The sequence below is a fragment of the Leucopleurus acutus genome (genome assembly GCF_964270905.1).
Source record: "Leucopleurus acutus genome assembly, chromosome: 16".
NCBI classification, from domain to species: Eukaryota; Metazoa; Chordata; class Mammalia; order Artiodactyla; family Delphinidae; genus Leucopleurus; species Leucopleurus acutus.
The window spans coordinates 62,324,072-62,346,710 of NC_139158.1; the positions used below are offsets into that span (position 1 = coordinate 62,324,072).

General features: G+C 42.9%; 1 protein-coding gene across 5 annotated transcripts in view; it reads right to left on the bottom strand.

The window, feature by feature from the left end:
* CDK5RAP1 (CDK5RAP1 mitochondrial tRNA methylthiotransferase) overlaps nucleotides 1–18,050 on the bottom strand; it is a 64,179-nt gene extending 46,129 nt beyond the window's left edge. For 3 of the 5 annotated variants that reach the window (XR_014326819.1, XR_014326820.1, XM_082857565.1), the window contains exons 1-8: nucleotides 14,848–15,226; nucleotides 12,096–12,199; nucleotides 11,572–11,606; nucleotides 10,444–10,544; nucleotides 8,315–8,525; nucleotides 6,383–6,503; nucleotides 1,943–2,173; nucleotides 596–693 (exon numbers count right to left, since the gene is read on the bottom strand). Coding sequence is in view for 3 of the 5 variants with exons in the window: in XM_082857565.1 (XP_082713691.1) it covers nucleotides 596–693; nucleotides 1,943–2,173; nucleotides 6,383–6,503; nucleotides 8,315–8,525; nucleotides 10,444–10,544; nucleotides 11,572–11,606; nucleotides 12,096–12,199; nucleotides 14,848–15,208 (1,262 nt within the window). In the remaining 2 variants the exon portion in view is untranslated. Of the gene's footprint in view, nucleotides 1–595; nucleotides 694–1,942; nucleotides 2,174–6,382; nucleotides 6,504–8,314; nucleotides 8,526–10,443; nucleotides 10,545–11,571; nucleotides 11,607–12,095; nucleotides 12,222–14,847; nucleotides 15,227–17,977 lie in introns of those variants that run through there. The other 2 variants (XM_082857566.1, XM_082857567.1) reach the window with 2 other exon arrangements.
* Between the last annotated feature and the right edge of the window lie 4,589 nt (nucleotides 18,051–22,639).

A 22,639-nucleotide genomic window follows, 5' to 3' on the forward strand; every position in this document is an offset into this window, starting at 1 on the left:
TAGGACAGTACAAGAGTAAGTATCCAGAAGAGTCCTTTTGATCCAAATCCTGTACTATAACCTAATCCAAAGCCTATAAAATTTTAATTCAAGAACATAAATTACTCTAAATAGATGTTTTTATTTAACTAAGAAATGAAGACAAATTAACATTTAATATCTCTAAAACTCTTTGCCAATGTGGAATACAAGGAAATTACTAGTTCCATACAGCTTGCCATTTGTCACATGATCCTTTCAGTCTTATCTTTGCTATACTTACTATTCCCAAAGTGAGTGAATACATGGAGCTATATTTAAATTCTAAGACCTAAAAACCTTTAATGTTAAAAGCTAAAGGATTAAAATCTCAGCGTGCCACACAGTAGGTGCTTAATAAAACACATGCTAAACAAATGAAATGAGTGATCTAGTCCTCAGTCTATACTTATAGAATGAACAGAAGCAAGTTATAATGTCCATGGGTTTATTCATGTAATAAATATTTAGTGAGCAGCTACTGTGTGCCACACACTACACTAGGTTCTTAGACACTGCTTGGTCCTTAAGGAAACATGGAAAGGTATGGGATGCCCCCCCCGCAAGCAAGTCTGACCCCCTCCGCATGGCCTCCAATACACGGCTGCTTCCACTCTGGGCTGGTAGGTGGATCTGTTTACAGATATTGTCCCTCTCGTGAATCAGCTGCAGAACCTGATCAAATAGAACACATTAAAGGTCATCAAAGTCACACCAAAGAATCTTGCGGAAAGGAATACCACCCCCTACTGTTTCTCCACCAAGGTTAATTTTTGAGAATTAAGAAGCTGACTAAACCAAACACATAAATTACCGAAAATCTTTACTTTTGCTCAACCTACGTTCTGTCTGTCCCAGACATTTCACCTGATAGCACCTCTGCTTTCAAGGAGTGAAGAAAGTAAGCAGAGGTCAGATTCAAGCCATGGGGCTATACAGGGGTAGTGCCAACAGAGGCCAGAAAGGAAAAACAGCATTTGTTTCATCCAGCTTACAAACTAATTAGCCACTTTAAAAGGTATCATCAAGAAACTAAAACTAGGGCTTCCCTGGTGGCGCAGTGGTTGAGAGTCCGCCTGCCGATGCAGGGGACACGGGTTCGTGCCCCAGTCCAGGAAGATCCCACATGCCACGGAGCAGCTGGGCCCATGAGCCATGGCCACTGAGCCGGCGCGTCCGGAGCCTGTGCTCCGCAACGGGAGAGGCCACGACAGTGAGAGGCCCGTGCACCGCAAAAAAAAAAAAAAAACTAAAACTAGGAGAAAATACCTGAAAAAAAAAAACTGACAAATGATTTGTATCAAGAATACATAAAGAACTTTCACAACTCAATAAGACAAATAACACAGAAGGGAAAAAGTAGGGGTGGGGCCAAAAGACAGACATTTCACCAACACAAAAAACTTCCAAAAACGGTTTCACACATGAGCTACATACTACATGCCAAGCACATTGCCGAGTACGTTCTACCTGTTATATCTACTTCTCAATAACCCAAAGCAGGAAGTGATTATTAACCATTTTACAAACAAAGATGACAAGTTGAAAAGGTCACCCCTACTGGTAAAGCAGTGGAAGAGCCAGGACTGAACTCAGCTCTGAGGCCAAAGTCTAGACTGTTTCACACTGCATCACACTGCCCGCCACCTGTCCTTCCCACAACATCCTGTAATAAAACCTCTCTCCGCACAGCCCTCATGGTCCCACTGGTGGTCTTAGTATCAGTCCTTTACTTGCCCCCACCTTGGGAGACTTCAAATCTTTCCAAAGGATGGGTAGATTCAGAGGGCAATATATAGTAATACACCACAGGATCCCCTGATCCTCTGAGGACGGATGCCTCTGCTGCATGCTACTGGCTGCAGCCTTTGGCATGCTTAAGGATACTGATGTCAGTTCGACACACTAAACTCTCAATACTCACCTCATCAGGAAAGTCCTTGGGGTGGGGAGAAGTGAAACGAATCCTCATTTCAGGATCTATTCTGGAGACCTGATCCAGAAGGTAAGCAAAACGAAGGCCCCCTTGCTTGGCTTTATAGTTGGTAGAAAAGCCACGGCTAAGGTTGGTGGACACTGCATTGTTGAACTGGACCTCTGAAGTGTCCCGAAAACTATTAACATTCTGACCAAGGAGTGTCACTTCTTTCAGCCCCTGAAAAAGGGAAAATAAATGTACTGGAAGCAATTTTAAAACATGTTTGGCAGCTTCATACCAAATCTCTAAGTAAAATTAGCTAAACCTACCAAGAGCCATCCATAAATGTACTCTGTCTTTAACCCAATAATTTCATGCTTGGGCACCTTGTCTGAAGAAATGAACTTCAGAATAAAACCTTATGTAAAAAATCTTCAAAGCATTTTTTAGAATAGCAAAAAAGCTGGATTCAAGCCCCATGTTCAATAACAATGGTTAATTTATAACACCCAAAATCAAGTTATGACACCATTCTGTCCACTGAATGTTATATAACCATCACCTATGAAGTATTCTTGCCAAAAACATTTAGTCTAAATCCCATCAAGCTTTTACACCTAACTTCCAGTTTACCAGAATTCAGGGCAATATTTTAAATGACAACATGAGGAAGCAATCAGCCAAACCCAGACATGTCTAATGCATCATTTAAGACACACAACAAAAAAGTGAAAGGACTGTTTTAGATTAAGAGAGTTTGAAGAAATATTACAATACAATCAAACAAAACTGTACAAATCTTGATGGGATCTTGGTTTGAAAACAGAACAGTAACAAGATATTTTTGGATAAATTAATAAATTTTGAATATGGGCTGTGTGTTAGAGAATATTAGTTAATTGTTAAATTTCCTACAAATGATAATGGTATTATGGTTATGAAGGGGAAAATTCTTTATTCTGAGAAGATACATACTGACGGATGCAGGGCAAAGTGGCCTGATGACTACCACTTACTTTCAAATGGTTCAAAAAAATATATTTATATATCTACAGAGATAGGCAGATAAAGGACATATGACAAAATGTTAATAATCATGTTTATTAGACTAGTCTTTCAACCTGTCTGTTTGAAAATTTGCATTGTAAAAGTTCAGAAAGAAGAATAATGGTTTCGTTTCTATAAAGACTATTTTTTATAATTTTATTTTGACATAACTTCAAACTTATAGAAAAACTGCAATGGTGTAAAAAACTACCAGGACTTCCCTGGTGGTCCAGTGGTTAAGAATCCGCCTTCCAATGCTAGGGAAGCAGGTTCGATCCCTGGTCAGGGAATTAAGATGCCACATGCTGTGGGGCAACTAAGCCCGCACTGCAACTACTGAGCTCGCGCACTCTGGAGCCCATGCACCACAACTGGAGAGCCCACGTGCCATAACTACTGAGCCCAAGTGCTCTGGAGCCCGCGTGCCACAACTAGAGAGAAACCCGCACACCGCAACAAAGAGCCCATGCGCCACAATGAAAAGATCCCACATGCCACATCTAAGACCCAACACAGCCAAATAAATAAATAAATAATTTATTTATTTTTAATTAAAAAAAAAAACTCCCATATACTATTTGCCCAGATTCAATAACTGTTAACACTGTGTCCTATTTCTTTATTATTCACATTCACACCTCATGTATATACTTTGTCTCTCTACACACACACGCAAGCACACATTTTTCTAAGTCTTCTGAGAATAAGTTGCAAACATCATACTCTTTTACTTCTAAATATTTCAGCATATAGGAATATTTTCTTATATAATAGTAGTCACAGGACAATTATCAAAATCAGAAATAATGATAATATTATCTAATCCACATTCCATAAGCCAAATTTTCACCAACTGTCCTATGTCCTTTATAAGTTTTTTCTTAATCTTTATTCAGCAACAGAATGTCTAGAAATTTATCTTATGGATATAACTATGAAGATGGACAAAGATTAATGCATAGAGATGTACTTCTACACAGCACTGTTTTAACAGAGGAAGAACTGAAAGCAAATTGAAAGCTGCTGTCCTACAAGTAAATCATAGTGCATCCATACCAAGGAAGGCCACACAACTACAAAAATAAATTAAAAGCTGTTAATGACATGAGAAAATGTTCACACTATCACAGACAGGATACAACCTTGCTTAGGCAATGACATCACAATCACATTAAAATATATAATTTTTTTTTTTTTTTGCAGTATGCGAGCCTCTCACTGCTCTGGCCTCTCCTGTTGCGGAGCACAGGCTCCGGACGCGCAGGCTCAGCGGCCATGGCTCACGGGCCCGGCCGCTCCGCGGCATATGGTATCTTCCCAGACCGGGGCACGAACCCGTGTCCCCTACATCGGCAGGCGGACTCTCAACCACTGCGCCACCAGGGAAGCCCACATATGTAATTTTTTAAAACATTTTTTCCCCCTGATTAGAATCCCACTCCAGGACCATGCAATGCATTTAACTGTCAAAACCTGAGTCTCCATAAAGACTATTTATTTTTACAAGTTGTGACATAATGTTAGCTTAAAAAAACAGGGTATACTAAATGCAACATGGATCCTGGACTGGATCCAGAAAGAAGACATTAGTGGGGAAACTGGCAAAATCAGAATAAAGTCTGAAGTTAGTTAACAATAATATACCAATGCTAATCTTTTAGTTGTAAGAAATGTACCAAAGTTAAGTGAGATGTTAACATTAGACGTAACTATCTTTGCAACTTTTCTTACAGAAAAGTTTGAAGTTATTCCAAACCAGAAATTTTTTTAAAAAGATAGTGAGATATAAAACTAAGTAAAACACACACATATAAAGAGATGTAATGACCAAATGCAAAATGTTATGGGACAATTGGGAAAATTTGAATATGCGTGGACTAAAATGAAAAGATATTTAGCATTTTTTGTTAATCCTCTTAGAGGAATTAATGGTATTGAAAATATCCTTATTTTTTTTTAGGGATGCACAATCACTTAAGGGTGAAATGTCATGCTGTACTCTGAGATACTTAACAACAAAAAAAGTAAAGTAAATATAGCAAAATGTAACAATTATTAAATTTCAGGGACTTCCCGGGCAGTCCAGTGGGTGGGACTCCACGCTTCCACTGCAGGGGACACAGGTTCAATCCCTGGTCAGGGAACTAAGATCCCACATGCTGCGGGGCAACTAAGCCCACGCGCTGCAACAAAAGATCCTGCATCCCACAACGAAGGTCCCAAGTGCCACAACTAAGACCCGATGCAGCCAAATTAATTAATTAATTTTTAAAAACACACACACAATGCAGAATCTTAATTTTTCATAAGTCAGTGTCTTTGAATTCACTAAGATTCACTTTAATGTTATTAAGTTCCTTCTTTTATATGCAAATACCCTAGAAAAGTTAGGGGGTTTTTGTCATCACCTCAGTCTATTTAAACAGAATATCTCCATACCAAAGGAGTGAGTTTTGGTACTATTGGGGAGCTGGAAGGGGAGAGGAAGGAGACCACTTTAGACCACTTTGGATAGCACTGGGTGAGGTAAGGTATGAAGAATACTCACAGTGCCTGTAAGCAGCCAGAGACCGAATCAGGGAACTGAGGATCGGGGGATGGGAGAAGAGAAGAGAGCGTGCCCGAGTGCACAAACAAAGGCAAACTGTTGACTTAGAACTGGAGCAGGGGCTAGCTTCCCATGGTTCCTAAGCCAAGCAAGTAAGAAAACACAGAGACTCAAGTGGAAGAAAAGCTCTGTATTCCCACCTATTGTCCTCTTTTGCAGGGCTGGAAAATTAGGGCCTAGGGTTAGGGAGAGACCTCAAGGGCTGAGGGACCAGCTCCCAATAGGAGGAAGGCAGGAGATATCTCCCCTCTGGCCTCTGATCTGATTCACTACCCTCACCTAACCTCTGTCCCTCAACCAGTGAGCTGGCTCAGTGATAAAATGAACAAGAGATTTGGGAATAGCCTAGAATACAAAGATAGACTAATAAATCATTCTCTGAAAACTTACTAAGTGCCAGTAACAACTGTCCTTCCAGTAACAGTCCTTCCAATAACCTAGCAAAGAAGGTATCTACCCTCTTTTCATAGATGGGGAAACTATGTTTTGAAGAAGATAGTTAAGTGACCTATGCCAGGGCATCAAGCCAGAGAATGGTGGAGCCAGAATTCACAATCATCTGACTCATGCTCTCTCCATTCTACTGTGCTGCAGCCCAAGCAAACCTCTCAGTGGATCTGCCTATAATTCCTGGGCAGCAAACCCAAGATGTATACCCAGGTATTTCCTTCTGGCCAGGTATGGTTCTAAACTTGTACAGCTTAGAGACAGCACAGGCTGCAAAACTAGAAAGGTTGTCCTCATCCTCCCACAAACACGCTCAGAGTAAGAAGGGCTGGAGAATTTTTCACCTGCTCAGAAAGCTTCCTCACTTCCTCTAGAATGGAGGCAACAGGCCGACTCCTCTCCCGGCCACGTGTGAAAGGAACAATGCAGTAGCTGCACATGTTGTCACAGCCTCGCATGATAGACCTGGGGAGGAAAGCACCAGAACTTAGTAACAGGAGCAGGATGGCCTGGTCCAACCCAAGGAGCAGCTCCCTTGGCATTATCCTTTGGCTCTGAATTCTCTTGGCAACAGGCTCACACTGGACCAATCAGAGATCTAAGACGCAATAAAGCAGACATTTTTTATCTTTAAAAACTATTATGGGGAGTTCCCTGGTGGCCTAGTGGTTAGGATTCCAGGCTTTCACTGCCGTGGCCTGGGTTCAATCCCTGGTCGGGGAAATGAGATCCCACAAGTTGCAAAACACGGCCAAAAAAAAAAAAAAATTATTATGTGTTAATCACAGGATATAAACCAAACTGTAACTGGTGGATGCAGTGGTTACCCTAAGGGACCGCAGTGGTGAACGAACGGGTTGCAGACGTACCACACCTGGACTTTCTACTGTTTATATTTACATATTTTTGAACTCTTTAAATCTAGACCAGAAAAAAATAAATACTATAAAGAGTGTATTAGGGGGCTTCCCTGGTGGCACAGTGGTTGAGTCTGCCTGCCGATGCAGGGGACAGGGGTTCGTGCCCTGGTCCGGGAAGATCCCACATGCCGTGGAGCAGCTAGGCCCGTGAGCCATGGCCACTGAGCCTGCGCGTCCGGAGCCTGTGCTCCGCAACAGGAGAGACCACAACAGTGAGAGGCCCGTGTACCACAAAAAAAAAAAAAAAAAAAGAGTGTATTAGGAATGGAGACCTTGGATTTAAAACACAAGGTTCTGCATCTCTCACTCATTCCTGATCCAAATGCTAAGTATCTAAGTTACATCACCCTCTTTCATTGCATCATGTATATGAAAGCCTAAATTTATCTTAAGGAAATAATGATGGATAGATGTATAGTAAAGATGTTCACTGAAGGACTGTTAAATAAATGTTAGCTATTAATTTTTATAAAGCATTCCAACAACAGAGTATTGGACAGCCATTAAAATGAGAGGTTGGCAAACTTTTTCCGTAAAAAACCAGATGGTAAATATTTGAGGTTTTGCAGACTATACAGTAGACTCATCCTCCTCACAACTACTCAATTCTGATATTGTAGTGGCAAAAGCAGCCACAGACAATATATAAACAAATGGGTATGGCTGTATTACAATAAAACTTTATTTACAAAAATAGGCTATAAGCCTATTTGCCAATCTGTTAGAGAAAATTTCATGACATAACAAATGTACATTATTTTAAATATGAAAAGGTTATAAAACCAAGTACACCAAGAGCCAATTTTTATAAATAAATATACACAAAGCATACACATACAAACACAGAAGAAAGAACAGAGTGATACACACCAAACTGATAATAGTGTTTATCATTAGCTGGTAGGAGTATAGGTAATTCTTACTCTCTTCTTTATGTTTTTCTATCTTTCCACATATTCTTCAACAAACATGAACTATTTTGTCATCAGATCTTCTTTTTTTAACTTAAAAGATCAGAGGAGGGGAAAAAAAGATCCTGAAAGCCCTAGATATTTTAAGTGAAAAAAATAATAAGAGTACAGAAGGGAGGGTAGGAAAGATTCCATATTATATACATGAATGCATGTGCAAAGAATACCTCTGAAAGGATTATATAAGAAACTCCTAACATGGCTGCCTCTGAGAGGGAGCCTAGGAGACTGAGGATGACAGGTGTGAGGGAGTCTTACTATACCATCTTTTGTCTTCAGTTTTTTGTACTATGTGCATTAATTTTTTTAATGTAATAAAATTAACATGTTATTTTAAAAGTAAGAAAGGAGAAGCTGACTCCCCATCTCTTGGTCAGTGACTCACACAAAAGCAGAAGTGGCACTGGGGCTCATCTGGACTGGCAAGACATCAGCATAGGTCTCATCCATAGAGAGCAGAACATTGGCAGCTTGCTGGCCTGACTCGGCAACAGCAAGCAGCCGAGGAAGGTCCCTGTAGGCATCTGGACCAGCCAAAATATCCACCATTTTCTCTCTGTTGAGGATCTCCTCCTTCAATCTCTCAGCCATGCAGCCTGGGAGGGAAAAGAAGTAAGCTAAGACCTGTTCCCAAATTCATCTCGTCTCACTTCTTTTTAGTACACATTCTCTCCAGCTGGATCAGAGACCAGGTCACAGAAACTTCTCTAAGAGTTTAGCAGCATCCCTCAAATTTGCCCAACACTTCTATACCTCTGGAACCTGCATATTCCTATATAAGAAAACCACAGGAAAAGAGCTCTATAGCAATTCAATTAAATGCCTGGAAAAAATGAAACCACCATCCAAAAACCTTTCTAGACATGAACCAACTCTTTTTTCAATTGAAAATTACTTGGTGCTACAAATAAAAACTATTTTGTGTCAGGAACTTATTTATTAAAATAAAACTTATTTATATACATCTGCACTTACACACTTTATCCCTCTTGTTGCCCATAATACTTATTAAAACCTATACGAAATGAGTTATCCATCTACACTGGTATCTTCCATAAACAAGAATACCACTATTAGTAAAACTATACAATTAAAAAACTCATTTTATTTAAAAAAAAAAATCTTTAAAAACACTGGTTTAAGAACTATTCTTGGCTGTACAACTGTGTATAGCAGCATCATTCACAATAGCCAAAAAGTGGAAGCAATCCGAGCGTCCATAAACAGATGTGATATATACAATGGAATATTATTCAGCCTTAAAAAGGAAGGAAATTCTGACACAAGCTACAGCCTGGATGAACCTTGAGGGTATTATGCTAAGTGAAAAAAGCCAGTCACCAAAATGTTGTATGATTCCATTTATATGAAGTACCCAGAGCAGTAAAATTCACAGAGGCAGAGAGTAGAATGGTGGTTGCCAGGGACTGAAGTGAGGGAGGAATGGGGAGTCATTACTTAATTGGTGTGGAGTTTCAGTTTGGGAAGATGAAAAAGTTCCTGAAATGGACGGAGGTGATGGCTGCACAACAATGTGAATGTACTTAATACCACTGAACTGTACATCTAAAAGGGGTCCAAATGGTAAACTTTATGTTACATATACTTTACCACAATTAAAAGAAAAAACCTATTTGGGGGATTTCTGACATTCCTAACAGATATATACCCAGGGGCTTCTACAATGAAGGAACTGGAATGGAACAAAACATTCTAGCTAATCTTTCCATCCTCCTGCATCACTCAGTACATTAATCTATGTAATAAAGGATATGCTCCAACCTGTGTTTCGACCCATCATCAAGAAGAATTAATTTAACTATTCCACAATGGACACAGTCTATTTTAAGGTTAAGTACATTGACTAAATTCTGGGACCATGAGGGTACAGAATATTTATTTTTGAAATATTCCTCCCAGCTATCTATACCAGAGCTGTCCAATAGAACGTTCTAAGACAATGGTAATGTGCTGTATCTACACTGTTCAAACTGGTAGCACTAGTCAAGTGTGGCTACTGAGCAGTCGATATGTGGCTAGTGAGACTGAAGAAGTGAATTTTTAATATTATTTAAGTGTAATTAAATTTAAATGACCACATGTGACTAGTGGCTATTATACTGGTCAGTGAATAATTAGATCTTCACTTGCTCATGCTTCAGGAGTCAAGATAAAAGGTGCCTACGTGGTAAATTCAAGCTGCCCCTTCAGACTCCAAACTCTCTCCTATCCACTACTCTGTGCCACCATGAGCCCCATCAGACTAGTAAGGACAGATCACTTTCTGAGTACAGTACCTATTACTTTAAGGCACTAAGAAAAGCCCTCTTATGAGCTTTATCTCATTTAATCCTACAGCCTCTGACATTAAGTGTAAGAGTTGAACGGCATGTATAAGATTGTATAAGATTTCTTCACCAGTGGGAATCCAGCCTCTAAGGGAAATCCTAGCATATAAAGCTACATGGAGCCCAAGTCTCACAAAACTCACAAAATCTGCAAATTACCAGATACCTAGAATCCCAATCCTCAGAGGCACTCGGGAGCGGAGCCGTTTTGACTTCAAGGATTTGAGCTGATGTAAACGATTCCAGATGGTCTGTTCAGCCTTCTCCCTGCAGAGGTCAAAAAAGGTAGACCTGAACCTGAAAATAAACTACAAAGCAATCTAAAAGAGCAAGACAATGGGAAGAATGGGAATTCCCTGGCAGTACAATGGTTAAGACTCCACGCTTTCACTGCAAAGACACAGGTTCGATCCCTGGTTGGGGAACTAAGATCCTGAAAGCCATGCGGTGTGGCCAAAACTATTCCTAGAATGATGCCCTCCCTGCACATCTCCAAATCCTGACAAGCCTTTAAGCCAAAATCAAAAACAATCTACTCCAAAAAGCCCTCCCCAACTCTCCTCTGTTGGAGAGTTTGTTCTCCTGTCACTTTAACTATTCTATTCCCTGTACTCAGCAATTTCTTTTTACTGTTTGATTTTTTTACCTAGTGCTTTCTGCCAGATGTTAGAGCTATTTGTGTATGTGTCTTAGTTCCCATATCAGACCAGACTCCTTAAAGTCAGGCGCCATGGAGGAAGGGTTCATTTCGGAATCTCTCAAAGAACCTAGTCCAATGTCTTGCAGCAAAGACCCTCAGGACAAAAATGCTGGATTAATTAATTGATAGTATAGCCAGCTGAGGAAACATAACACCAACATACCTTGTACACAGAGACAAAGTAATGAACAGGGTATGTTCACTTCTGATGGATGCCACCCATCTCTGTTCAGAAGAACTCTGTCCCTGACCACTGACGGTACCTAGCCCTTATGATGTGAGGTACATCATAAACATGTGCCATTGGCTGCAAGAAAAACCCAAGGAAAAGTTGGGCAACTCAGCACACTCTCGGTTTCCTCATCAATAAAATGAGTTTGATAACAGCACCTACCTCATAGGGTTGTTGTGAGAATTAGTTAGTGCACGTATAGTACTCAGTACAAGACCTGACATTCTACCATTACTATCTCCACTGGTGTAAAACTGCAAATCCACTGGCTCCTCTCCATAGGTAGGGCCAGCCTGGCACCGTTGGCTCTGGCATTATTATATAAGATATATTCACTCTCTAGGTAAAGAACAAATTCCCACCTGATAGAACATGTGACAAGGAGGACCACATCAGCCTGGGTGGAGAGCAAGGAAAAAAAAGAAAATTATGATCTTTGAAATTAACCTTTTAGAATCACTGCCCACAGCCCTTTTTTTTTTCAGATTGTGGTGAAACACACATAACATAAAATTTACCATTTTAACCATTTTTAAGTGTACAGTTCAATAGCATTATGTACATTCACACTGCTGTGCAGCTATCACCACCATCAACCTCCACAACTATTTCAACTTCCCCAACTAAAACCTGTACCCATTAAACACTAACTCCCCATTCCCCTCCTCACGGCCCATTTTTAACCTAGTTCCTTGCCTGAAGGTGAGCACTACCTTAAAAGTTTCAAAAATAACTGCAACAAAAGTACAGCTCGGTCCCACACTGCACTTTCCTCAAGGGAACTCACTGTCACTAGGCCACAGCCTGCTCATGAAACTTCACCCAAGAACTGGCACACATGCAGAATCTCGCCCAGGAAACAAGGGGAAGCAGGAAATGTGTGTACCTCCTGAAGGTTACTGGTCCGGAGGTAGCCACTCTTCTGTAAGATGGACCAGGCTATCTCTGTGTCATTCACATTCATCTGGCAGCCATAGGTCTCAAGGTAGACTGCAATGAGAGGGCAATTCCACTGTAGGCAGATGAAAAGGCATGTCTCAAAAGGGCTCCTCCCCAAATGCCCCAGAAACACCTGAGGCAACTGGTTAGCTGCTAAGTCCCCTGTTGCCTCAATTCTAAGGCATCATTAATTGCCAGATGTACCCCCAAATTAATGACAGCCTTTCAGAACAAAAGAAATACTACATTATATACACACACCAACTACAAGCCGTATCATTTAAAAATGGAGAAAACATGCACCTGAGAATCAGGAAATATGGTTATAAAAACAACTAGAAAAGGGAGAACTAGTTGACAATAATTATCAACCTGGGGGAAATAAATTTAAATCCATATTAGGGCTTCCCTGGTGGCGCAGTGGTTAAGAATCCGCCTGCCAATGCAGGGGACACGGGTTCAAGCCCTGGCCCGGGAAGATGCTGCGGAGCAACTAAGCCCGTGAGCCACAACTACTGAGCCTGTGCTCTAGAGCCCACGAGCCACAACTACTGAGCCTATGCTCTAGAGCTTGCAAGCCACAACTACTGAAGCCCGTGTGCCTAGAGCCCGTGCTCCGCAACAAGAGGAGCCACTGTAATGAGAAGCCCACGCATAGCAACGAAGACCCAACGCAGCCAAAAATAATAAATAAATAAAACAAATAAATTTATTTTTTAAAAAATCCATATGTTACACTCCTCCTTCTCAAAATGAGGTTCTCCAGACTCTGGAGGGAGCAGCAGTGGCCAGAGGGTACATAAAGCCACAAAATAAAAATGAGGCAACTTCCTATAGTAACTTCAAACGTCTTAAGTGAAAGTAAGCATGGCTAACATGACATAAAACACATTTTCACAAAGTTATAAGAACCTCAATTTCACACCGTAGTAAGACCCTTCAAACTAAATTCCTATTTCAACCCCTGTGCCCACTAACGCACTTTAATCTACAAACCCAAATAAATTCTAAATGGAGTTAAAAGTTGAAGGATAATCACATGAAAACCAATAGAAAAGATCAGTAATTTTTTAAAAAAAGAAACAATCAGGATTTTTTTTTAAACCTTCCTTGACTCACTTCCCTTGTATAAAAAAAGAAAACACCAAACTTATGTCAGGGAGACACTGAAGGGAACAACAAATTTTAAAGGACCACAAAATACTGAGCAGGAGTCACAAGGTATACAGACTCCTTGATTTACCAATTCAACTCCTAGAAATTTATTCCAGAATAAAATTTTTAAAGAAGCTATCTATATATGCATGTATCTGTATACATATATATGAGGCACTTATTATAGTGTTATTTATAATATAAAAATTTTTGAAACAACCTAATGTCCCAACAATTGGAAAACATTATGGTACAGCATGTGATATTTTGCACCAATGTTTTTAAATTTAATTATTAAGACTAGTATTTGGAAGACTATTAAATGAAAATAGCACATTACAAATAATTTGCACCATATGACTGCAACCAAATCATTAAGAATTATAAAGGGAAATTTTTTTTGAAACAGTGCAAAAGGGGAGAGATCTGGTTGTCTCTTAATGTCTCTTCAACCTTTTTTTTTTTTTTGGCTGTATTGGGTCTTCATTGCTGTGTGCGGGCTTCCTCTAGTTGCGGTGAGCGGGGGCTACTCTTCGTTGTGGTGTGCGCGCTTCTCACTGTCGTGGCTTCTCTTGCTGCGGAGCACGGGCTCTAGGCACGCAGGCTTCAGTAGCTGTGGCATGCAGGCTCAGTAGTTGTGGCTCATGGGCTCTAGAGCGCAGGCTCAGTAGTAGTGGCGCATGGGCTTAGTTGCTCCACGGCATGTGGGATCTTCCCAGGCCAGGGCTCGAACCCGTGTCCCTTGCATTGGCAGGTGGATACTTAACCACTGTGCCACCAGAGAAGCCCTCAAACATCTTTTTAAGGCATTTTAACTGAGTGCATTATGTTTCTCAGAAGACCTCTGCCTAAGCATAATGATTTTCTACAGCACCAATTATGAAACCTACCTTATAACTTAGGATGATCTAAAAATCAGAATAGAGATCATAAGGGTTTCCAAAGGTAACCAAAAAGAGGACTACCCAGGACTTCTACCCACAAGTTGCGTGTACCAAAACTATAAGTTCCTTTATATTATTGTTACTTGGTAGAGTCTGACAATTCCATAACTTAGCAGCCTTCCCACTCTGTTAACCCTCCAAAGCCACGTCTGTAATAAAAGACCTGTTAAGAATCAGACTATCGGACATCCCTGGTGGCACCGTGGTTAAGAATCTGCCTGCCAACCCAGGGGACATGGGTTCGAGCTCTGGTCCAGGAAGATCCCATATGCCATGGAGCAACTAAGCCCATGCGTCACAACTACTGAAGCCTGCGTGCCCTGGAGCCCTCATGCTGCAACTACTGAGCCCACGCACCACAACTACTGAAGCCCGCGTGCTGCAACTACTGAAGTCCGCATGCCTAGAGCCCATGCTCTGCAACAAAGAGAAGCCGCTGCAATCAGAAGCCCGCACCCCGCAGTCAAGAGTAGCCCAGAAAGCCCGCGTGCAGAAATGAAGACCCAACGTAGCCAAAAAAATAAAGAAAGAAAGAATCAGACTACAGATACTGGAAAGGAGTAAAGCAGGAAGTCCAAAGAGAAGTAAAGTAAAACCAACCTTTTCTCTGCCTTCCTAAAAGATCATCCACTGTGAGATATGGGGGTGGGTCCTCCACATCTGGAGTAGACGGTTTCTCTTGAGGAACTGAAGCACTTCTTAAAAAATGCTGAAAAGTCGGTCCAGTGGCCAGCCTGGAGCTGAAATCCTTCCAAACTCCATCCTCCTGCTGCCTCTCTGGACTGGGACCTGCAGAGCTGCGGACACCACTGTGTGCCCTGCAGGTCCTAAGCAGCAGCCAGGACACAGAGGTCAAGGGCCCCCACCTCAGACATCTCTGTGCTTGGAGGACACACTGTAAAGGATGCATGGCACTAAAACAGCCCAAAGACTGCAAGAGAATGACAGATATCACCAACATTTATTGAACACTATATACAGGGCACTGCTCTAAGCACTTCCAAGTGTATTAATACATTTAATCCTCACAAAAACCCAGGAAGGTACTCTTAATAATATTGTCCCCTTAATAATATTTTACAGGTGAAAAAACTGAGGCAACTTGCCAAATATCACACAAAGAAGTGCCAGAGATAAGACGCAAATCCAGGTAGTCTGTTTTCAAAACAAAGGGGTGGTAGAGATGAAATGAGAAGCCCTGACAAAATAACAAGGTAGCACCTTGTGCCAGGAACAGTTCCAAGGGCTTTAAGTGTATCAGCTCTTTAAACCTTCACAGCATCCTGAGTAACATAGGCAACAGACACTATTATTATCCCCATTCAGAGAGAAGGAAATAGACAGAAAGGCTGAGGGACTTACCTAAGCTCCCACAGCCGGTAAGCAGCAGAGTCGGGATTCAAATAAAGGTCTCTATTACAACAAAGCCTGTGTCCCTAGCCACCTTGCTACACCGCCTCCCCACACTGTGAAAACCATTTACTGAGGGCATCTTCTTTTGGGTTCCTTCAAAAGTAAAGTATCTAACATGGGGGCACCATATGCCTGATCGGTGACTACTTTCGACCTCCAAGAGTCTCAGATTACTGCCCTTCAAACTTCCCACCCAGACTCTCTCACATATGGCTGGGGGAGAGAGATGGAAAATGGCACAACCTTTACAGAGAGCAATTTGCCACCTTCCATCAAAATTACAGACACATAAACCCTAGATAACTAATAAGAACCTACTGTACAGCACAGGGAACTCTACTCAGTACTCTGTAATGACCTACATGGGAAAAGAATCTAAAAAAGTGAATATATGTATATGTATAACTGATTCACTTTGCTATACAGCAGAAACTAACACAATACTGTAAGTCAACTATACTCCAATAAAAATTAATTAAAAAAAACACACACACACAAAAACTCTTTGACCAAGTAGTTCCATTCCTAGGTATTTATCCTACAGATAGACTCATGTGCAAAATAACCTATGCATAAGGATATTTGATGCAGCAGTGTTTCTAATAGCAAAGAAACGGGAAAGATCTAAATGTCACCCATAGGGGACTAGTTAAATAAGTCACAGTACATCCATACAATGGAATAAGATCCAACTGTTAGAAAGTGAGGTTGAATCTATACATGACAAAAAATCAAAGAAGCAAAGTGCTATACTAGATATAGCGGGCCATCCACAAATCTGTGTAGGAAAGAAGACATGAATATTCAGGTACTTATTTATAAATGCACACAGTATCTCTAGAATGCATAAGAAAGAGTGGGTGCCTCCCAGGAAGGAACCTAGGTGACTCAAAGTACAAAAGGTGGAGACTTACTTTCCACCACATATTCTTAATGGACCCCACATCTCCAGCCTGACTACCTCACTCCAGCCATACCAGACATCTTTGTACTGATCTTCACTAGCTTCCAGGCTTTTACACATGCTGTTTTCTCTGGCTAGTGTATCTTCGCTCAACTGATGTGGCCAACTCCTACACTACTTTTAGGTCTCTGCTTCCTCCTGGAAGCCTTTCCTGGCCACCACCGCCAAAGTCTAGAGGTCCTCCCCTAGGTTCCCAAAGCCTCCTTATAACTATCACAAGACTCATCACACTTTGCTGTTAATTACTGCTTATCTCTTGTAAGCCGGAGGTCTCTGAAAGCAGGGAACAAATCTCATTCATTTCTATATTCTTAGTATCTCCCATTCTAGTAACATGGCAGGTGCTATACATGTAAAATGAGCAGATGTGGCCTGTTACTTCTCCAACCCGATCACCTGCTGTACATGCTACCAGCATTTTAGGCAGGAGCAATGCCAACCTACTTTCAAGTGACAGAGAACAGCAGACTTTTAGTGTGAACTTTAAAGTCACCCGTTTCTGCCCCTTACTTGTTGTGTGACCTCAGGAAAGTCAAATTCCCACCTCTGAGCCACCAATTTCACATCTGTAAAATAAGGATAAAAATAATACCCACCTCTCAGAGGTGTTGTGAGAATTAAAGATGTTAAAACCTAACTTGGCATACAGTAAGTCTTCAGTAACTGCACAACTGCAGCCCACACCTCCTTTGATGGTGGGTATAGAGCATTGTGGTTAAGACGCGAGAGACAGAGTCTGACCCAACTGCTGCCTCACCAGGTAACTTTGGGCACGTGGAAGCGTCTTAAGTTCTGGGAGCTTCCATTTCCTCATGTGTAAAATGGGAATAATAGTACCTATTACAGCACCTATCTCCATGTCTGTTGTGAGGATCAAATGTGACAATACGAACAAAATGCTTGCATAGCACAATGTAGGGGGCCTCGGTGGGGGCCCACATTAATTAGTCGACAATAACGATGAGACAATAGCCTCATCTCAACATAAACAATAAAGCATCCCACTTCATTGGTGATTACAATGTGTCAGGCGTGGTGCTAAGCGCTTTTCATGGATTACCTTATTTAATCCTCACAGCAACTGTGAGGCAGGTTCTACTATCATCCTCACTTCACAGGTGACAAAGCTAAAGCTCAGAGGAAAGAGGGCTGACTTGTCCAAGGTCATAAACGAGTAGGAAGCGGGGCTGGAGTGCGAACCCCGACAGCCGAACTCCAGGGTCCGCGCTGTAACCACCGCGCCAACCTCCCCTTGAACACCGCGCATTCCCGGGGCACCGCCGCCCCTCCAGTCCCAGACGTGGGGCGTGGCCGAGGGCGCAAGCGACCTCCGCCGGCGCTCCGCTCACCTACCGCTGCCCGAAAGCCTGGCGTCCAGCCGCGGAAGCTCCTCTCAGTAGGCAAGCTCCCGGCTCAGCTGTCTGCGGCTGCGCACGCACACGCGCAACTTCCGTTCCGCCTCCAATTTCCGTCCGGGGCGCTCCGTCCGGCGGAAGGGCGTCTTCTCTACTGTCCCGGTGGGTCCAAGCTCCTGGCTTTGAAAACCCTCCACTGGTGAGCTGAACCAAGCGGTAACCCCTAGCCGGCAGGTGGCAACTGAGCGCTTGAAATGTGGCGAGTGCGAGTTAAATGTGTTCTAAATGTAAAATACACACCGGATGTCGAAGAAAGGATGCCAGCTGCCTCCTCGATAATTTTTATATTGACTAGGTGCTGAGATAATATTTGGGATTTATTGGTTTAAATGAGTATATTATTTAAGTTAGTTTCATCTGTTTCTTTTTACTTTTTTCATGTGGCTACTGGGAAAATTTTAATTATTTACGTGGCTCGCTTTCTATTTCTATTGGACAGTGCTGCGTTATAGGTTAAAGATTTCCCAGTTCACGTTTCCAGCATAGAACCCCCCTCCCAACCCCTGGAGTCACAGACACATAGTTCCACTGTCTATGGGGCACCTCCCCTTGGGTACCTATCGACCGTCTGTAACTCAATACAGAACTCTTCATTTCTTCGTACACATCCTAACCCAAAACCTGTGTCTGCCCAGTCTTGCCCATCTCAGTAAATGACCCAAGCATCCTCCCAGTTGCACTAGGAGAAACTGAGTCATTTTTTGTTTCCTCTCCCTCAATCTTCACACTCAGTCTATCAGCAAAGTTTTGTCAGCTCTAACTCCAAAATGTCTTAAATCTATCCACTTCCCATTCTCCCTTTCTTCTGCTGCTGCAACTCTAGCCCAGGCCACCATCATCTCATCAGAAAGGACAGCAATAGCCTGCTAACTGGCCTCCTTGCTTCTGCCCTTAACCTAGTCTCCTACCAACTATTTCCCACACAGAGCCTAAGAGAGTTTGTTTTCTTAACTCAGATCATGGGAATTCCCTGGCGGTCCAGTGGTTAGGACTCCGCAGTTTCACTGAGGTGGGCCTGGATTCAATCTCCATCCTTGGTTGGGGAACTAAGATCCTGAAAGCTGTGCAGTGCAGCAGGAAGAAAGCAAAACAAAACAAACAAACAAAAAAACAAGACAACTCAGATCACATCATTCCTCTGCTGAAAACTCCCAGTGGCTTGCCATTGCCTTTGCAATAAAATCCAGATTTCCTACTGTGTCCTAGGACCTGCATGATCTGGCTACTGCTTACTTTTTACTTCTCCAACCTACTTATTTATTTCTTACTATTTACTTCTCCTAGCATGTTCTAATTAACTATATTTCAACTACACAATTTTATTTTGCTCCTTCAATACCCCAAGCACATGTTTATCTCAGAGCCTTTGTACTTTGAACATTCTCTCTGGAATGTTCCCCCAAATTGTTTCAAGGCTGGTGCCTTCTCATCCTTCAGCTCTCCAGAGAGGCCCTCTCTGACCACCCCATGTAAAAGGCTCCCATCACTATCACATCATTTTCTTCTCAGTATTTGTCACTATCCAAAATGATAGCATTTTTTGTTTACTTGCCATTGCCTCTTTCCTAGACATTCAGCTCCCTGAGAGGAGCAACACATTCTGTCATGTTCACGGCAATATCCCCAGGACGTAGCACAGAGTCTGATTCATAGGAGGCCTTAATAAATACTTGTTGAATGAACAAATGACTGCTTTATGTATTAGTTTGGGTTCGCCAGAAGCAGACCTTGAAAAAAGGACTTGAGTGCAGGCAGGTGATCACAGGAGACGCTGATAAGGTAACTCAGGGAATGAGACAGGGGAGACAGCCAATAAGGAGGGTGTTATCAAGCCAGGTGGGCATCTGGGTCTTCATTCTGTTGGGGAGCTCTAGGAAACAGTGTAAGACACAGACCTCAGAATTATTTCACCCAAACGGAGAGGAAGCTGGGGTAGTTATATACTACCAGCCATGGTGGAAGTATACCCCTACATGTGTTAATTCCTCAGTGCTTCTACTCTGCCTATGCAGGGAAGGCTGTGGTTTGGGAGAAAAACCTCTATCAATAAAATGCAGTCACTGACTCCAGCATTCTGAATTACCAAGGCTCTGGGCGGCCTGACAACCCCTGCTACAACTGGCCTCTTCGACACCTCATTAGAACTCTATGAGGTTATTATTGGCCCAAGTTACAGGTGAGAAAACTGAAAATACAAAAAGGTAGTCGAGTGCTGAAGCTCACATAACTAGGGTATGGCAGAACTGGGATCCACCCGCAGGTCAGTCTGATCCCAAAGTCCTATTCTTAACACTGACTGACTAATTCAAAGTCAGACTGGCTGGTTCACATTAAGGCTCCGATGCTTACCGTGATAGCCATGGCCAAGTCAGTCCCCCCTGCTGACTTCCACTTTCTTTGCATATAAAGTGGCTGCTATGTAGAAAATATACTGCATTGAGGGTAGGAGGGTGGGAAGACAAATCAGTAGAGTATTGAGGAGGCTGTGGCAGTTGTCCAGAGATTATGGTGTCCTGGGCCAGTGCAATGGCTTGGGGCAGTGAGGAAAAAACAGACCCAGATTTCAGGAGTTTGAGACATACCACAATAAATTCCACAGCATCTCTTTACATGACTGCTGGGTGCCAATTGAGTCAAATATACAAAGGCAAACACAGCCCAAGAATTGTATTATGGCTCTTGTTTTTTACTGTGGTTCTCCAGGTAATCTAGAATGTGCTCTGATCTTTTCAGGCAATAATCAGCACCGAAAATACAAAATTTCAGAATTCCTGGAAAACTTTTAGACTCTAGAGACAAGTTCCTGGAAACTCTGAGATCTAAAGACTCCAGTTGGAGAAATATTCAGGTTTCCTGTCAAAGTTTTTACTACAAGGGGAAGATGTTCTGTCCTAACTCGGCCGAGGGTGGGGTGCCACCTGTGCCACACAGAGCCCCACCATGGTGGCCGAACCTCCATCCCAATAGGAGTTATGTTGAGGAGGGAAGCCTCCCACCCACGCTACCAAGGTCAGACAACACCCATTCACTCTCCACAGTGACCCCAAGCATGGACCCTGTCCTTCCTGACACATCAATTCTCTATTTCAGGTCCTACTTATCATTTCAACATGGCCCTTCCCTCTTTAGCCTCGGTATTGTCCTCCTAGAATCACAGGAGAGAGGGATTCTAGAGCTGGAAGGAAGCCACTTTTAGAGCTTCCAATGTGGGAGTCAGGGAGGAGCCAGGATTTCAACCCAGGTCTCTTGGCCTCTTAGAACTGTGCTCTTTCAAATCTGGATCTTCCCCTAGTGGCCCCAGAAGGAGGTGTCACCTTCCCCTTTTGTGGCCAGAGCAGGAGGCAGCAAGTCAGATGTCAGAGCTACCCCTTGCCAGTTCTGATTGCCCATGGGATGGGCATGAGGGATGTTGTCTGGTGCGTGTTATGCTGCCCCCACCTATACATACACACACACACACACACACACACACACACACACACACACACACACACACACACACACACACCAGCCATTCCCAACATCCCTACTATCCTTTCCCACACACATCAGCCCATGTGAGGGCCAGGGACCATTTCCAACCTCCCAACCCAACACCCACTACATTCCAACAACAAGGGTCCTTTCAGCTGCCATATTGTGGAGTCTCAGACAGTGTTGTGTCTTGGGCAATGAAGGTGATAAAAACAACACCCCCCCACCCCGCCCAGATCTCCAGGAGCTTGGAAGGCTCATGTTCCATCCCACCTTGGGAATCTGTCATCTGGGATGCCATTCCCCCTCCTACCTAACTCCTCCTGGTTGCTGATAGTTCTAACAGTTACTGAGCAATTTCTTCTTCCCCTCCTCCTTCCCCACTGATTCAGCCTCAGCCAAATGACTTGTTTTGGCCAACGGAACGAGAGCGGACACAATGCAGAGGATGTACATGTGCTTGTGCACTTTGCTTGTCTTTGAACTCCAGTGACTTGCCATGAGAACATGCCCTGGGAGCTGATGCCCCTTCATCCTGGGCTCCAGAAGGAAAATCATAGAGTAGGCCTGAGCCCAACCCACAGCCTGGACCAAAGCCACCCAGCCAAGCCCAGCTTCTAATGGTCAAACTGCAGTCAACATGCAGCCCCAGAAGCATGAAAATAAATGCTTGTTGCTGTGGCCAGAGTCCGGAGTTGTTTTGGTCCACAGCATTATTGCAACAGCAGCTGATTTTTAGCCTGCTCCTTCAGAAGCACATCAGCTTCAGGTCTCCTCCTGAGAGAAACCTGCCCTCACCCCCAGAGCAGGTCAGGTCCCCGCTGTCCTCTCTGGTATTTCCATGAGTCTACCCAATCACACATTTGATTGTGAGAGCTTCTGCTGAATTTCTTTCCCCTGTGCAAGGGGGCCTGTCAGTTTGCTCCCAGCAAATCAGCTCCTGGACCCAAGGATTAGCACAAAGTAGGTGTGCACTATGTATTTCTCAAATGAACAGTGGGTGCTTCCCTGGTGGCGCAGTGGTTGAGAGTCCGCCTGCCGATGCAGGGGACACGGGTTCGTGCCCCGGTCTGGGAAGATCCCACATGCCGCGGAGCAGCTGGGCCCGTGAGCCATGGCCACTGAC